The sequence below is a fragment of the Macrobrachium nipponense genome, chromosome 20 (assembly GCF_015104395.2).
Source record: "Macrobrachium nipponense isolate FS-2020 chromosome 20, ASM1510439v2, whole genome shotgun sequence".
Taxonomy (NCBI): Eukaryota; Metazoa; Arthropoda; class Malacostraca; order Decapoda; family Palaemonidae; genus Macrobrachium; species Macrobrachium nipponense.
This window is the reverse complement of record NC_061089.1, coordinates 21,912,535-21,927,019: the sequence shown is the minus strand read 5'-3', so window position 1 is coordinate 21,927,019 and position 14,485 is coordinate 21,912,535. Positions and strand designations below refer to the sequence as shown.

Below are 14,485 nucleotides of genomic sequence, written 5' to 3'. Positions count from 1 at the left end.
CTTGGCAAACGACTAAACACCGGATAAACATGTTTTGAAGTTGCTGACTCATTATTAGACTTGTCATTTTCTTTTAAGCCTTTAGATGGACAGAATAAATTCCATTAAAAACACTTCATACAAAGTCTTCGCTTACTTGTAGCTGTCATAGAATTCAATAGAATTTTTAAATGCCTACCAGACTTTTGGGTATAAGTTTAGAAATTCAGATTTAATCATCTTTTTAGGCGAAACTTATAGCTAACGCCTATTTGGTCTCTTACATTGGCAGACACAATAAAAAAGAACTAGAGTTGCACCCATATTCACTGAAATCTGAATAGGTATGAATGAAAACATAATAATAATTTGTGTAGTGATTTGTATTTGGTATTTAGAATCACATGGGTGGCATTACGAAAATATATTTGTGCAGGAACAAATGCAAACTTTCAAATCAGGTTGAAGAGAAGTTAAATCACAATAAAATCTTCACCTTAGGATCTTTTGTCGTTCATTGTTTTTTTTAATGATTTAATGATGCCATGTGTACGGAAATTAAAAAAGCGAGTGAGTTTCGAGTGCTTATGCTGCAGGGGCGGCAGGGGGAGACTGGGGGCCCTGGAGAGCACTTGCTGCCCTTGCAGCAGCCTCTTGTGCAGCAGCTTTCAGTTCTTCCTCAGTTGGGAACTGCAGAGTGGCGCCTTCCTGGCACTCGTAGACGGGGCAGCATGCAGGGAAGGCCTTTGTGAGATCAGCTTCGTTGGCAATACGGCATCCTGGGGTCTCCTTTGGTCTGACTCCGCAGTCCTCCACTTGTTCCAGAAGCCTTTCTCCCTCCTTCACGCAGGTGGCTTTGCCGCAGAAGGGAGTCAGAGGCCAGGATTCTCCCACCTTGAAGACCCTGCAGGCTGTGGATGCGAAGCAAGCGCCTGGGAAATCTGTTGTAGGAGGAAGATGATATAATGAGTTTGTCTGTATGTCTAACAGAATTGTTGTCGTCCAAATCACATTGCTGAAGCGTACAAGACATATTTAGGTCTTCCTTGACATATTGTCTTTTTATCAGTTTTGTATCATGCGCTTCTATATCATTAAAAGCCAATTTTAATTTCTGTGCTCTCTTTTTACAGGAATTTTGCATGCGACTTAAGACTTATAGCATTAGTTTTCCATTCTATGGCGAACCAATTTTAATTCCTATTCTTTTTTTATATGAATTTTGATTTTTATAGGAATTTTCACTACTACTATATATAAGGCTATACAAGTCAAATGCATTTTAGAATAAAGCAATTCTTGTGAAATTATTATAAAAATCATAATCTGTTGCCAAAAAGAATAAAACCTAAATATGATCTTATGAAATAATCCAATGTTTAAGATGAAATATTAAAGTTATGGCAATTTTTTCATAAAAAGCAATCACCTAAAAAAAATGAAAATGGACAAAGCCATAAATATGCGTGGGGGATACCACAAAAATTATAATTATAGTAAAAACAAAATGAAAATGGAAACAGTCATTTTCTTTATTTACAATGCGAAATAAATATGCAAATGGTGATGCGACAAAAAAATCCCCCCAAAATTATTGTAAATGTTTCAGAGAAATTAATTATCAATAAGATCAAAGTTAAAATGGAAATGGTTATTTCCGTGATTTTCAAAACGAAACATAAATGTGCAAAATATGGAAATGGGGATGCTAAAAAAAATAAAAAAGCATAGTAATTTTCTCAGGAAAAAAAAAACAGTTATCAGTAAAAACAAAATTAAAATGGACATATTCATTGTTATCAGAAAGCCATAAACATGCTAGTGAGAATGTATATAAAAAAAATCGAAAACAAACCATACCTCTGAGAATGTCAGCAGGCAACTTGCGAGTGGTTGGTTTCGGTGGGATGCGAGTCTGACCAAGCACCACGGCGACGCACAGGGAAGCTACAATCAGGACCTTCATGACTGTGGAGGGGAAAGGATGGCATGACGATCGTTAGTCTAATATTTCTCATGATGAGAGGGACTTTTTTTTTCATGGAAATAACACGGTATTTTAGCTTGCGTGCATACGCATAAGCCTATCAGTGAGAAATAATTTGATAAATCTTAAATATACATGCACACACACACACACGCACACACACACACACACACACATATATATATACGCATAAGCCCATCAGTGAGAAATAATTTGAGACATCTTAAATACACATATATACACACTCACACACACGCACACACACAAATATATATATATATATATATATATATATATATATATATATATATATATATATATATATATATATATACACACACTAACTTTCACGCACACAAACGTGTAAGGCAGCAACCACATACTTAAAAGAGAGAGAGAGAGAGAGAGAGAGAGAGAGAGAGAGAGAGAGAGAGAGAGAGAGAGAGAGAGAGAGAGAGCATTACATAGCTTTCAAATACGAAACGTGGGAGAAAAATAAAATAGAAACTGAACAATTCCCCAATCGCACAGAATTGCATAACAGCAGCACGCGGAAGGAGAGAAAGATAGCCTCTGGGAGAGACAGAGAGAGAGAGAGAGAGAGGTATAAGGAGAGTAACAGCTTGTCACTCAAGCGAGAACACACGCACAAACTCACGCTGCTTCAACCGTAGAAACAAGCATACCTGGTTGGTTTGGAAGCCTTGTTGCCACAGTGACAGAACAACTGGTAGTCTGACAAGACTTCAAGCGCTTTATATATTCCTGAGAGCAGCAGGAAGTGACTAAGAGACTGCAAAGGACAAGTTACCAATTGCAAGTTTTACTTACTTCGCATTATTTTTTATCATCTTCCTTGTTGGTGAGGTTAACTAATATAATCAGTTTCTAATTTATAATGCTCAGTGCACGAAGTTCAAATGAAATATCGACGACCAAAAGTAACCATTAAAACAAATGTTTTCATTTTTCAAAACGGATAACGGCGCTCATCGGAGGATATCAGAATTTAATGCAAGAAAAATCTGTGGCTCAAGTAAGAACTGGATTTTACCATTTTCATTTTTTCTTTTCATGAAGGCAACGAGCTCAGTAGTTCAAATCATGAGCTAGTTAACGGTTTTGATATTTTCTTTTTATTCTGTCTCCTCTTTTCCTCTTTTTCATACATACATATGTAACCTATGGCAGTGACATGCTCACTAAAATACTGTTTTTTTTGACGTGTGATTTGAGCATGGCTGGTTCTGGTCATTATTTAGATGGGTGACCACCAAGAATAGCTAGATGTTGTTGGCAAATATGCCTGTTGAAATCCTATACATTGTCATTGCGTGTATATATGTATATATATATATATATATATATATATATATATATATATATATACTATATATATATATACCACTTATATGTATATATATTATATACATATTATATATCATGTATATATATTATATATAAATATAATCATATATTATATATATATATATATATATATTATATATATATCTATATATATATATATTATTAACCCTAACGGTACAATGCAGGGAATAAGGCTAAAAGGTAATATAACGATAAAAAAATAAGAGATTAGAAAAAATCATGACATTTCAATCTGACTGTGCATGCACCCAAATATCCCAGAGAGCAAACCGGAAGGCCTTGAGATCAGCTTACCTACCGAAAAAAAAATCACTCATTATGGCGAAGAACAAAAGCCATTGTTATGAAATGGAGTTTCTCATAAGGTACAATATCTATTTTTTTTTTCTTGATATGTATCTGACTAAAGAACTAGATATGCATGATTCTTTGGCGTAATGCACACACACGCACATGCACAACCCCTCCACTCCAACCGCCCCCCCCCCCCCACCCCGGCAAACATCCACACACAGAGACATACATACATATATGTGAATATTATATATATGTATAAATATAAAGGTTTATATATATTTTTTTTACTTATATATGTAGATAGATGGATAGATAGATAGATAGATAGATAGAGAGAGAGAGAGAGAGAGAGAGAGAGAGAGAGAGAGAGAGAGAGAGAGAGATGAAAAAGGGCGCGGTCAATTTTCGTGCAAGGATAAATTAGTCAGGAAATTTATTCTGCAGTGTATGACTGGATCTACTTTTGAATAAAAATAAAATATTTAAAAAATTAGGATGATATATGAAACATAAAATGTAAGGAAGTTTAAGGTAATAATGAAATTAAACCTGGAAACAGAGGAATAACGAGAAAACTTTGTCAAAGAACGTTAGTGGTTATTACATCTAATTTTCTTGGAACTTTCCTAATTATTTTCTGGGTTTAACACCTTTATGACAGTGACCACTGGTTAGATTTTACGTTTTCCATAAAATGAATAATTCATCGCACTTTCACCATCTCACTTATTAGCTGCTTTCGAAATCAATCTTTCTGGCGCCGTGATTCATATTGCCTTTATCATAATTTTTCTTCTGGATATTATCATCAAGTTATTATATTAAGTTATTATATGAAAAAAACAGTATTTTCATGGAATCGTGCTTCGCGGTCTTCGTAGTCACCCCACTGAGAAACCAGAGAGAGAGAGAGAGAGAGAGAGAGAGAGAGAGAGAGAGAGAGAGAGAGAGAGAGAGAGAGAGAGAGAGAGAGAGAGAGAGAGAGAGAAAACAATGTAAGAACTAGTTACAACTATTTTTATTTAAATCATCACCTGAATGCAAACTTGTGGTAAGCTTAATGTGGGTACATCTCCTTCTAATAACATTCTGACCAGCCGAACTGCTGTTTAGGACATTTAGTTACATAAACATGCTGAATAGGACATTCAGCTGGAAAGGACATTTATCAAGCACAGCCTACTGGATAGGACATAAGGCTACCATATCCTACTGGTTAGTAGACATCCTGCACAACATGACTGCATGGGCCACAGTGTAAATATTTTAACATGTAGTTCGACCATATGAAACAAGCTTCTAATTATCACTGGAGATAGGAACCAGATGAAAGAGAAGTGTAACTGAGAAACCATAACTGTCATTTGCATAAATCTCTTTACCGCAACTTGGAATGAATGGCAGTAGAACCACAGAAGCCATGTCCTAAAATCACAGAGATGCACAGGTGAAGAACCAGATAGAAGCAATCTGAAATAGCTTTTACGGGGGATGGAAATTCACAGAAAGCAATGATTTGACCAGCTCGTCAGTATCTTTTTAAATAGGATATCATACAGATATCCCCAGTATCTCTATGAATGTTGTGCAGCAACCGTAATAACTATCTGAATCGTAGATACATCCTTAGTGTCCATATATATCGTAGAGATATCCCCACTGTCCTTATAAAACGTATTGATATCCTAACGTTTTCTATAAATCGTATGCATAACGCTAGTGTCCTTATAAATCGGACAATTGAAGTTATGTCCTTATATACCTAGACCTCTTCAGTATCCCATTAAATCTAGCAATAATCCCCAGTGTCCCCAAAAATCGTTTCAGTTCCTTTACTGTCGTTATAAATCGTGCACACGTCCTGTTTACTAATGTAAACGGAGCATTTATCCTCGGTAATCCTATAAATCCAACAAGCATGCCTTTTATATATATACTTTTAAACCGTAGAATTACCCTTAGCAACACTAGTATAAACCATCCAAACAAGATAAACATCCCTTTAAATCATAACATATCTTATAAACCAAAGATGCATTTTTCGTATCGCTACTGTCAGTCATTCAGCATTCCTAAATGTCTCTGCGATATGTAACAGTTTCCTAGATACCCCTTTCGGCCGTAGAAACTTCCCTAATATCCATAAAAAACATCCAAACAACTTTCGTGTTATAACTGTACGTTGCATTTAGTGCATGAATATAACTCATTCACTGACCGTCTGCCAATAGAAAGCAAATGAATTCAATAAATGCGGTGGTATGCTCCAGCCACCAATAACATCGAAGGAGACAATGGACAGACAATGTACAGTTTCCTCCACAAATGCAGACGACATTGACTGCTGAGCTTCTGATAATGACTTTATGAAGTTATTGTCGACAGAATTCGCTTGACCCAATATTTCCACAGCGGTCACTGCATGTGTCATTATTTTCAGAGAGAGAGAGAGAGAGAGAGAGAGAGAGAGAGAGAGAGAGAGAGAGAGAGAGAGAGCGAGCTGTCGGAGTCTTTGGCTTGTGCAATCGGAATTCCCTCTTTACATTCGATTGTTGTTATAAAACCATTGTCCTTGTGCGCCTAATGCACCCCTTTCAGAAAAGTCAGCGATGGTGAAAGAGTTATATGGATGTTTTATGAAGATAAAAGTTTATTCTTATACATTTTATTCAGATTGCATACCTGTTGTCTGGATGATACCTCACACACACGCACACATGTACGTATATGTATGAATGTATATATATGTATATATTATATATATATATATATATGTATATATATATATATATATATATCATATATATATATATATATACATACATATATATATACCCTTTTCAAAAAAGTCAGCGATGGCGAAAGAGATATACGGGCGTTTTATGGGAGTTAAAAGTTCTTTTATTCTGTTTATTATATATAGATATATATCATATTACATGTTTTTCCATTAATTTCATCTGACCAAGACTTTCAAGTCCCTGATAAAGGAAAAAAGGGGATTAACTTAGTTACCCTTTTTTATTATTACTCATCCTGTGTATTAATTTTTATGTAATATCTGTACACAGAAGGTTCTGATGCATATGCTAAATTGTTAAAGAAATTAAAAAACCACTAGTAATATTTGCATAGCTACAGTGTGAACCTAAGGTGAATAAAAGGTAAAGTTAAAGAAACTGGACAGCTGGATGGGAAGAGACCAACTGGAATGGATTAAAACCATCCAGCGTCCCCGGCACCAAGAAAAAGCTCACCGGCTGTTAAATTCGTAGAAGATTCCCTTAAACAAAGAGTTTCAATGTTTTCGGTTCAGTGTATTTGTTTGTCGGTTTATGATGTCGCAAAAGTTATATGCATGTGTTCCATTTAAATATGGACGTCGCGAATGTCAACTAGTAATTAGATTCAGGGAGTGATAGGAAAATTACTTTAGGGGAGATGGAACCTTTTGATGGCTTAGATTATGCAGCCTTCTTTTAATGTCCCAGGATTAAGAATCTGCAACTGTACGTGTCATCCGCGAGGAGTTTCGTCCCCAATTTAATCCTAATTACAACGTTGGGAGAGAGGCAACTGTAACTTTTGGGTATACGGGGTCTCTTGTGGTTAACTACTTAGCTTTGTTTCTAAGGTGATTAACCATAACACCAACTAAAGGCAAAACTAGACAAGGTTTTTTTTTTCAGAATCAGCAGTCCACGATATTATGGTTAGAAAGAGTGCTATTGAATGAAGAAATTGAACTTATCTATGGTGAAGTTACTTAAGTTTGGAATGGAAGAATGCATATGGTCAAATTATAGTTGGCTACTAGCCTTTAGATACCCTCCAATGATTATAGGAAGTAAGGTGGATGGAAATTGAGTTGTCGATTATGGTATTTCAATTTTACTTTTGTACCCTTTCTCCGCTTTGCATTAAATATACATTTATCATCAGTACCCACAAGAGGAAAATATTTATGCTCATAATAATTAAAGTCCCGATACACCTGAAATAAAACACAAGAAAAGACACGCTGGCAACTCTGATGCAGATTTATCCTGGTGCTATATCTGGCTTAAGTCAGACGGAACTGGAAGAAACGAGATTTCAAAATTTGGTTAGGAAATGGAGAGGCGAAAAGAGGTCTCGTTTTCAACTGCAACTTCGCAAGTGCTCTTTTACATACAGAGGGCGATGACGCAGCATTTCCTGAATTTCAGAAGATTTTGTGCTGCCTTCAGTGAGTCACTGTTTTGTTCTGGGATTTTAATATTCATGGGTGGTTTACTCTGATATGTAAGTAAAAATAGCATCTTTTGTTGCTATTTATTTATTTATTTATTTATTTATTTATTTATTTATTTATTTATTTATTTATTCGAAAATGGTGATTAAAAAAAATCTTTTGCCTCGATGTATTATTTTCAGGAGGCCTTCATTTAAAATTCAGTGCATAAATGAAATTTGTTATATCATGTACGTCTTTCTTTAAATCCTTGGAAGTGAGTATGTTCCTGGCTATTTGTTTCACTGCCTATTTTCATTTCATTTAATAGAGAAATAACCACTTCATTAGGGGAAACATAAGTTATCCTCCTAGAAAACATTCAGTAATATTTAGGATATGTATTAAAATTTATATATGTATATCTATATAATTATATATATATGATATATATATATATATATAACTATATATATATAACTATATATATATATATATATATATATCGATAGATGACGTTATTTGGGACTTTATATATATATATATATATATATATATATATATATATATATATATATATATATATATATATATATATATATATATATATATATATACTTATACATATACATGTAAATGAATGGATTTCCTCCCTAATATGAAATAATTTGAATAACATTACTGACCTTGAGCAGATCTCCTCTCTGTTGGTACCCTTGAACAGCCTACAAAGTGCATCATTCTCTCCTTACGTCAACGAAAACAATGTCGTTCCACTCTCCACAGAAAATCTTATCTTTACATTAGCAGCCTGGCTGATGATGCCACTGAGAATATACCCATCATGAAAGTAGCTTGTTCCTTTGCTGTTTGGAAATCCTTGTCTGGAGTCGTAATGAGTCATTCTAAGGTAGAAAACAGTATGCTGATTAGGTTATGTGACGATCAGGAGAGTGTGGGTAAGTTTAGGCATTTATGAGTGTTATACTGGATGGTATCATGGATGGCGAAAAATTTTTTTTTTTACTTCATTTATTATCAACTGCAGGCAATGTAGATATTGTAACAAAAGTTTATAGTGTGCAATCCATTTCTCTTCATTGTTATAAAAACTTTGTTATATCGCCTCATTACTGAAAATTTTTTTATGTAGATAAATGTAATATTTGATCGAAACGTTTTTTTTTATTATCTGGTACGTATATATATATATATATATATATATATATATATATATATATATATATATATATATATATATATATATATACATATATATATATATATATATATATATACATATATATATATATATTACAAAAAACGTAAGGTTTTTTTTATCTCATTCAATGAAATTGGGGTGACAAATCGGAAATTTTTAGGAGTAGACATCAATAGTTGGAGAAACAATATTTTATGTGTTATAAAAAGTTTTTGTATACATTAGACTATGTTTAATCCTTACAGCCATATTACAGCAGACGTACCTCCCAGTCATCTAATTTCTAGAAGCTACAAAAGTACATTAAAAGGTATTAATTTCTTTACATTATTATTTCTTATCTTTACTGACGTTTATTCTTATTTTGAGTGTAACAGAAAAGTTAATGAGTTGAGGCATCCATTCCTGAAGGTCTGTTTCATGGTTTTGTGATTTTTCCATTTTCACACGAGTGCTCAAGAAAATATTTTTAATATTAACATTTCCGTTGACTTCCAGTCAAATTACACTAGTCTATATTTCTTAGTAGACCGGAGACTACGATAGAATAGTAAGTAGGTATCTCGCTCGCCCAATATTAATATTGCATGAGACTAATTCATCATAATGAATTTCAGCATCTATTTGTTGGAGTAACTCGCAACACAAATATCTTTCTATCTTCTTTGTCTTTGACCTTATCTCTTCAGATCTTCATCACCTAACTACGGCTGATTGAGTTATGTTATGTTATGTCAAAGAAATTGACATAGCATAGCACCTTAAAAATCAATTCATGGTTATAGTATGGTAGCTCTGGCACCAGCAGGTTTAAATCAGACCTTAAACTTTGTAAATGCTTTCCTAGTATCGCATATTGCTTGCTATAAACATTCTAGATATTTTGACATCTTGTATTGTGATTGTGACAGATGAGATCGAGTCATTTGATTTCCTTCGATGTGATTTCCGATGATATTATAATTCGAGGATAATTTTCGTAAAAGTTTTCTTTAAAGAAAAAAATACATATAATGGTTAAAGGAAGTTTGATATCCATGTCTAATTGCATGGAGGTATAAGGCGTTACAAAAGAAAAGAAAATAGCTGTATTCAACGTGAAAATTTACACGCGTGGAGAGAACTTTTAGTATAAAGCATCTTGACAATAGCGCTCAAAATATGGCGTTATCTTACCGTAGAGTCATTTAGCTTATTTTTTTAGATCGATTTTGTTGCTAGTTAAAAATGATTTGGCCAATCTAATAAATGGTATTAACGATTTTCTTTAGCTTTAAACCAATTACAATTACAAAAAAGCAGAAAATATGTCCAGTGATAAAAATGATTCTCATTTAAATTTCTTCCCCTTTGTGAATGTAAATGACATAATAAAATATGAAAAGTCCATTCTTGTGGACATTGAATCGGTTATTTGAGATTACAAAAGAAAGCTGCTAGTTAGGGTTAGTTGCAGTTCACAGGCTCATCATTCAACATATGCATTATTTCATGACAAACGACCCCTCTCCAATCCACCCTCCTCCCCGCCCACCCAAAGAAGACAAACTGACTTTCACTGGAATTACCTTCGCGCTTAAGTTTTCCCTGACTTTTACAACGTTTCTTCAAGATGTAGAAGGTTGGTGCCGGCGGAATTAACAGCGGACCTCTTATATGGCAATAATCAAACATGGAATGCAACATTGTTCAGTAAGCAGCCATAATCAGTTCAATCTAATTTCACTAGGTTTACAGATAAATGCTTTCCACTGATTGACAAAAATCACGTGTCTATGAGTAAAGATTCCGAAGAGGTCATCTACAAGGAATTTTCATTCATCTCAGAGGTCAGCCCTAGTGTTATTGACAGCCTTCGTGTCAATGACGTAGGGTTTAGTGTACAATCCACCAGAGTAAAGTACTCTATTTCTGTGTCTCTTATTGTTTACCCACAGAACGGCATACCGGGAATACAGAGAAAAATCACGGTAACCCCTATTTTATGCATTTTATTGCGTATTTTGTTGCAAAGACCTTTGACGCGTCATCTCTCGTCCAGTTGAATCCAGTTAAGATCCTCGGAATAACCGGAATAACCGTGGTCTCATCTGCCACGCGCCAGACGTCTCTTGCTTCATCGAAATGGACTTGTTTGTCTTCAGGGTGATCGACACTTTCTTTTTCTTTTTTTCTTTTTTTATCTCGGCCTACAAGGTATGTTTCGGAAGTGGTACTTAGCTACTACTGAGCTTTTGTAATGCAATTCTTAGCTCTTAATGTTGACACCGAACAGATGGAAAGCGGTTAATTCATTCGTGCAAAAAAAAAAAAATAAAACTTTGCCTCGAGGTGGCTAATTAAATGTTTAGGTTTTAACTTTTACGGGGTGCAACCAAAGAGGCGGTAGGGTTTGGTTGGTTTAAAACAATATTTTTGCTGTGGAAAGACAGCGTTATTCGCACGTTTTGTTAAACAGTTTTTCTCTGCAGTGGGCGACAGGATTTAGACGCTTTATATAAATGCTTTTGCTAACAAGGAATGTTGATATTTGTTCGTTATATAAAATTGTTTTTTCTCATGGACAGACGTCAGCATGTGGTTGGTTTAAAAAGTTATCCTTGCTGTAAAAGGACAGTAACTACTAAGGCAATTTCGCCCCCACATTTGTCCTCCCGGAAAGTAACGAACTGATATCAAGCTTACAGGTTTTTCCTAGTCTTTAAAGGAAAGATTTGGATATCCTTTAAAATGATGCATTCACGATACTTCTTTTGCCAAGATCATGATCACATTATGCAAAAAATAAACAGAAAAGAAATAAGAATCTCACGTTTATTAATAATGGAAATTTATCGAATTCCACATCCCTAATTAGATTCAAAATTGTTAATCTCATTTGTTATAAAGTATCTGACTGTTAGATAGTCGAATCAAAGAAGAGACGTGAAGAAGTAGTTAGATTTCAAGGGAAAAATTTCCCGTATTTCTTGAACGTTTCTTCTTCTTCTTTGCAGGTATGGGGTACGAGAATTGTATGTGTAGGATTAGCTAATGAGAGAGCTGCTCTACCTGTTTTTGTGAGGATGCTACTTGGCCCCACTGGTTCTTATTCATGACATTTCGTCACTAAGGTAGCTGGGAATTTGCTAAGCTTCGCAGGTGCCAAAGGTTTGATTATATTCTTCGTTGCAATGTGCATATGGGCAATGACTCTTTCCATTTATCAACTTTCATTTTCATTTATAGGATAAATAGATAGCAATATGGGGCGCTAACTTTACTAAGGAGAAAAAAGTAAGTTCCCAAATGGCGTAAGAAAAAATGTGAACAATGGAACAATTGGCATCTCACAAAATCCTCCCTCGTCAAATATAAACAATCTCAGGCTCATTGGACATTACAGACATCTGTTATCCTTCAGTACAGCACCACCACTACAGTGAACTAAGGTAAGTATTGAAAAGATAGGTTTATTTATCTTTTGCAGCCTTTTTTAATATTGCTTGTATTCTTTGTCAGCTTAAATTACACTATCTAATGTAAATTTACCAAAACACTTAAAAAGTCAATCATAAATGGAAATGACTATGAATCCAGTTTGGATTTGGTTCTAATATGGCGAGACTTTCCCTTAATAAAGAAATGACATAAATAGATCAGTTCTCATGAAAATGCCGAGAGCGTCGAAATTGAAATGATCTATTTTAAAACTGAAAATACGTCATGTGCTTATTGTATTTTCAGCAGCATCTGAGTTTAAATATCAATTGATTCAGTGTGATTTAATAATAGATTCCAGAACCAAAATGGTATAACTTTTGAAAATGAGTTCGGTTTGATGGTAAAGAAGTAATGGATAATTCATAAAATCCTTCCTATAAATTGATGCTTGGGAAACTTCTTGATTCCGGATTAGGTTTTTCTATGAAATTTTTATTCTTTTTTAGTACTTTATCCGTTGTGGTTTCTTCTTAAAACAAAAGATGTACTGGAAAGCACTTACCATCGCTTTTTCTCTTTCTTCGTGTCAAAAACAGTGTGACTTAAGGATTCTTGAAGAAAGAAAGAAAGAAAAAATTAGCACCGTATTAATGGAAATGGAAATTCCAGAACTTAGGAGAAACAATTTATCGCAACAAACTGATTGGTGTTTTGAGATCGTTTTTTCCATCATTTATAAAATCAGTGAACCTGGGGGAATATGTAGTAGATCGGAAGTACATTTCTGTAAAGGGAATTATTGATCGAGGACACTTCTGATAAATACGCATGAACAAAGTGCTACTTTATTCTGATAACGGCATCCTTTTATAATTAAAACAGAAATTTTCCAACTAAATATTTCTCTTTTCTTTCCGTTACAGCCAAGATGAAGTTCCTAATTGTAGCCTCCCTCTGCGTTGCTGTGGCTCTTGGCCAGAATGTGATTCAGCCAAAACCAAATGTTCGAAATTTGCCAGCTGAAGTCCGGCCAGGTTAGTATCGGTCAATAATATTTTATTTAGGAACGCGCATATCTTTAACATGAGTGATATCAGTATCAGTAAATTTAGTCCAATGATTTATAAAAGTAAGAAGTCACTGTGTTATGTAAAGCTAGGAGAAGAAAATAATAAAAGCTTACACTACAAATAACATTTGGTTGTCTGTTATACTCACGAACTATATTCGAATTAAACAGAGGCTGCAGGTCAATGCTACGGATTCACCGCCAAAAAGGCCTTCCCTGTGGGCCAGTCTTGGCCCCTGGCTCCCTTCTGTGGAAGAGCCACCTGCATTCAACAAGAAGGTAAACTCTTTGAAAAGGTGGAAGACTGTGGCTTTGAGCCCAAGCCATCTCCCGGCTGCAGAGTCAAGAACGAAGCCGACCAAGCTAAGCCATACCCAGCCTGCTGCCCCGTGTACGAGTGCCAGCCAGGTGCCACTCTCCAGTACCCAACCGAAGAAGAGTTGAAGGCCGCCGCACAGCAGGCTGCCAAGGCTTCACAAGGCGCCCAGGGATAAGAGGTCACTCTGAGTCGTTCTAGTCTACAAATCAGAGCAAAATATCGGTTGAATTGCTAATAGGAATTATTTATTAAATGTTTTTCATAACTAAGTCAAGGCTTTTTATGAATTATATAGTAAATAAATAACAAAAGGACATTATAGATCACTTTACAGAGAATAGTATTTTGATTTATATAAAAAATAAATAAACAAACCCAGATTCATCATCTCATTCTAAACCTTACAACATAGGGCAATGAGCACCATACATTACATCAGTACACACCAGCAAAAATTATTTTTATCAACGAGAGAGAGAGAGAGAGAGAGAGAGGAGAGAGAGAGAGAGAGAGAGAGAGATACGTTGGGGCTGGGTGGGGGCGGGAGGTGGGGGGGTGGTGATATTCCGCTCATTGTAAAGGGCAAA

The 14,485-nt window shown here is 34.9% G+C and overlaps 2 protein-coding genes across 2 annotated transcripts; one reads left to right on the top strand and one right to left on the bottom strand.

The window, feature by feature from the left end:
• Positions 1–344: 344 nt before the first annotated feature.
• LOC135223185 (uncharacterized) lies at positions 345–2,755 on the bottom strand. Its single transcript, XM_064261692.1, has 3 exons — positions 2,653–2,755; positions 1,840–1,947; positions 345–920 (listed from the first exon to the last, which is right to left on the bottom strand). The coding sequence occupies exons 2-3, from the start codon at positions 1,943–1,945 to the stop codon at positions 565–567; spliced, it is 462 nt and encodes a 153-aa protein (XP_064117762.1). The 5' UTR covers positions 1,946–1,947; positions 2,653–2,755; the 3' UTR covers positions 345–564.
• Positions 2,756–12,370: 9,615 nt separating this feature from the next.
• On the top strand, positions 12,371–14,282 carry LOC135220866 (uncharacterized). Its single transcript, XM_064258447.1, has 3 exons — positions 12,371–12,518; positions 13,434–13,544; positions 13,751–14,282. Exons 2-3 carry the CDS (start codon positions 13,439–13,441, stop codon positions 14,071–14,073), a joined length of 429 nt encoding a protein of 142 aa, XP_064114517.1. The 5' UTR covers positions 12,371–12,518; positions 13,434–13,438; the 3' UTR covers positions 14,074–14,282.
• The last annotated feature ends 203 nt before the right edge of the window (positions 14,283–14,485 follow it).

Excerpts from the sequence above, each read along its gene's own strand:
- LOC135220866 (XM_064258447.1), top strand. The coding sequence starts at position 13,439 with ATGAAGTTCCTAATTGTAGCCTCCCTCTGCGTTGCTGTGGCTCTTGGC. Across the intron at positions 13,545-13,750 it reads GCCAGCTGAAGTCCGGCCAG|AGGCTGCAGGTCAATGCTAC; the intron begins GTTAGTATCGGT and ends CGAATTAAACAG.
- LOC135223185 (XM_064261692.1), bottom strand. The coding sequence starts at position 1,945 with ATGAAGGTCCTGATTGTAGCTTCCCTGTGCGTCGCCGTGGTGCTTGGT. Across the intron at positions 921-1,839 it reads GCCTGCTGACATTCTCAGAG|ATTTCCCAGGCGCTTGCTTC; the intron begins GTATGGTTTGTT and ends CTCCTACAACAG.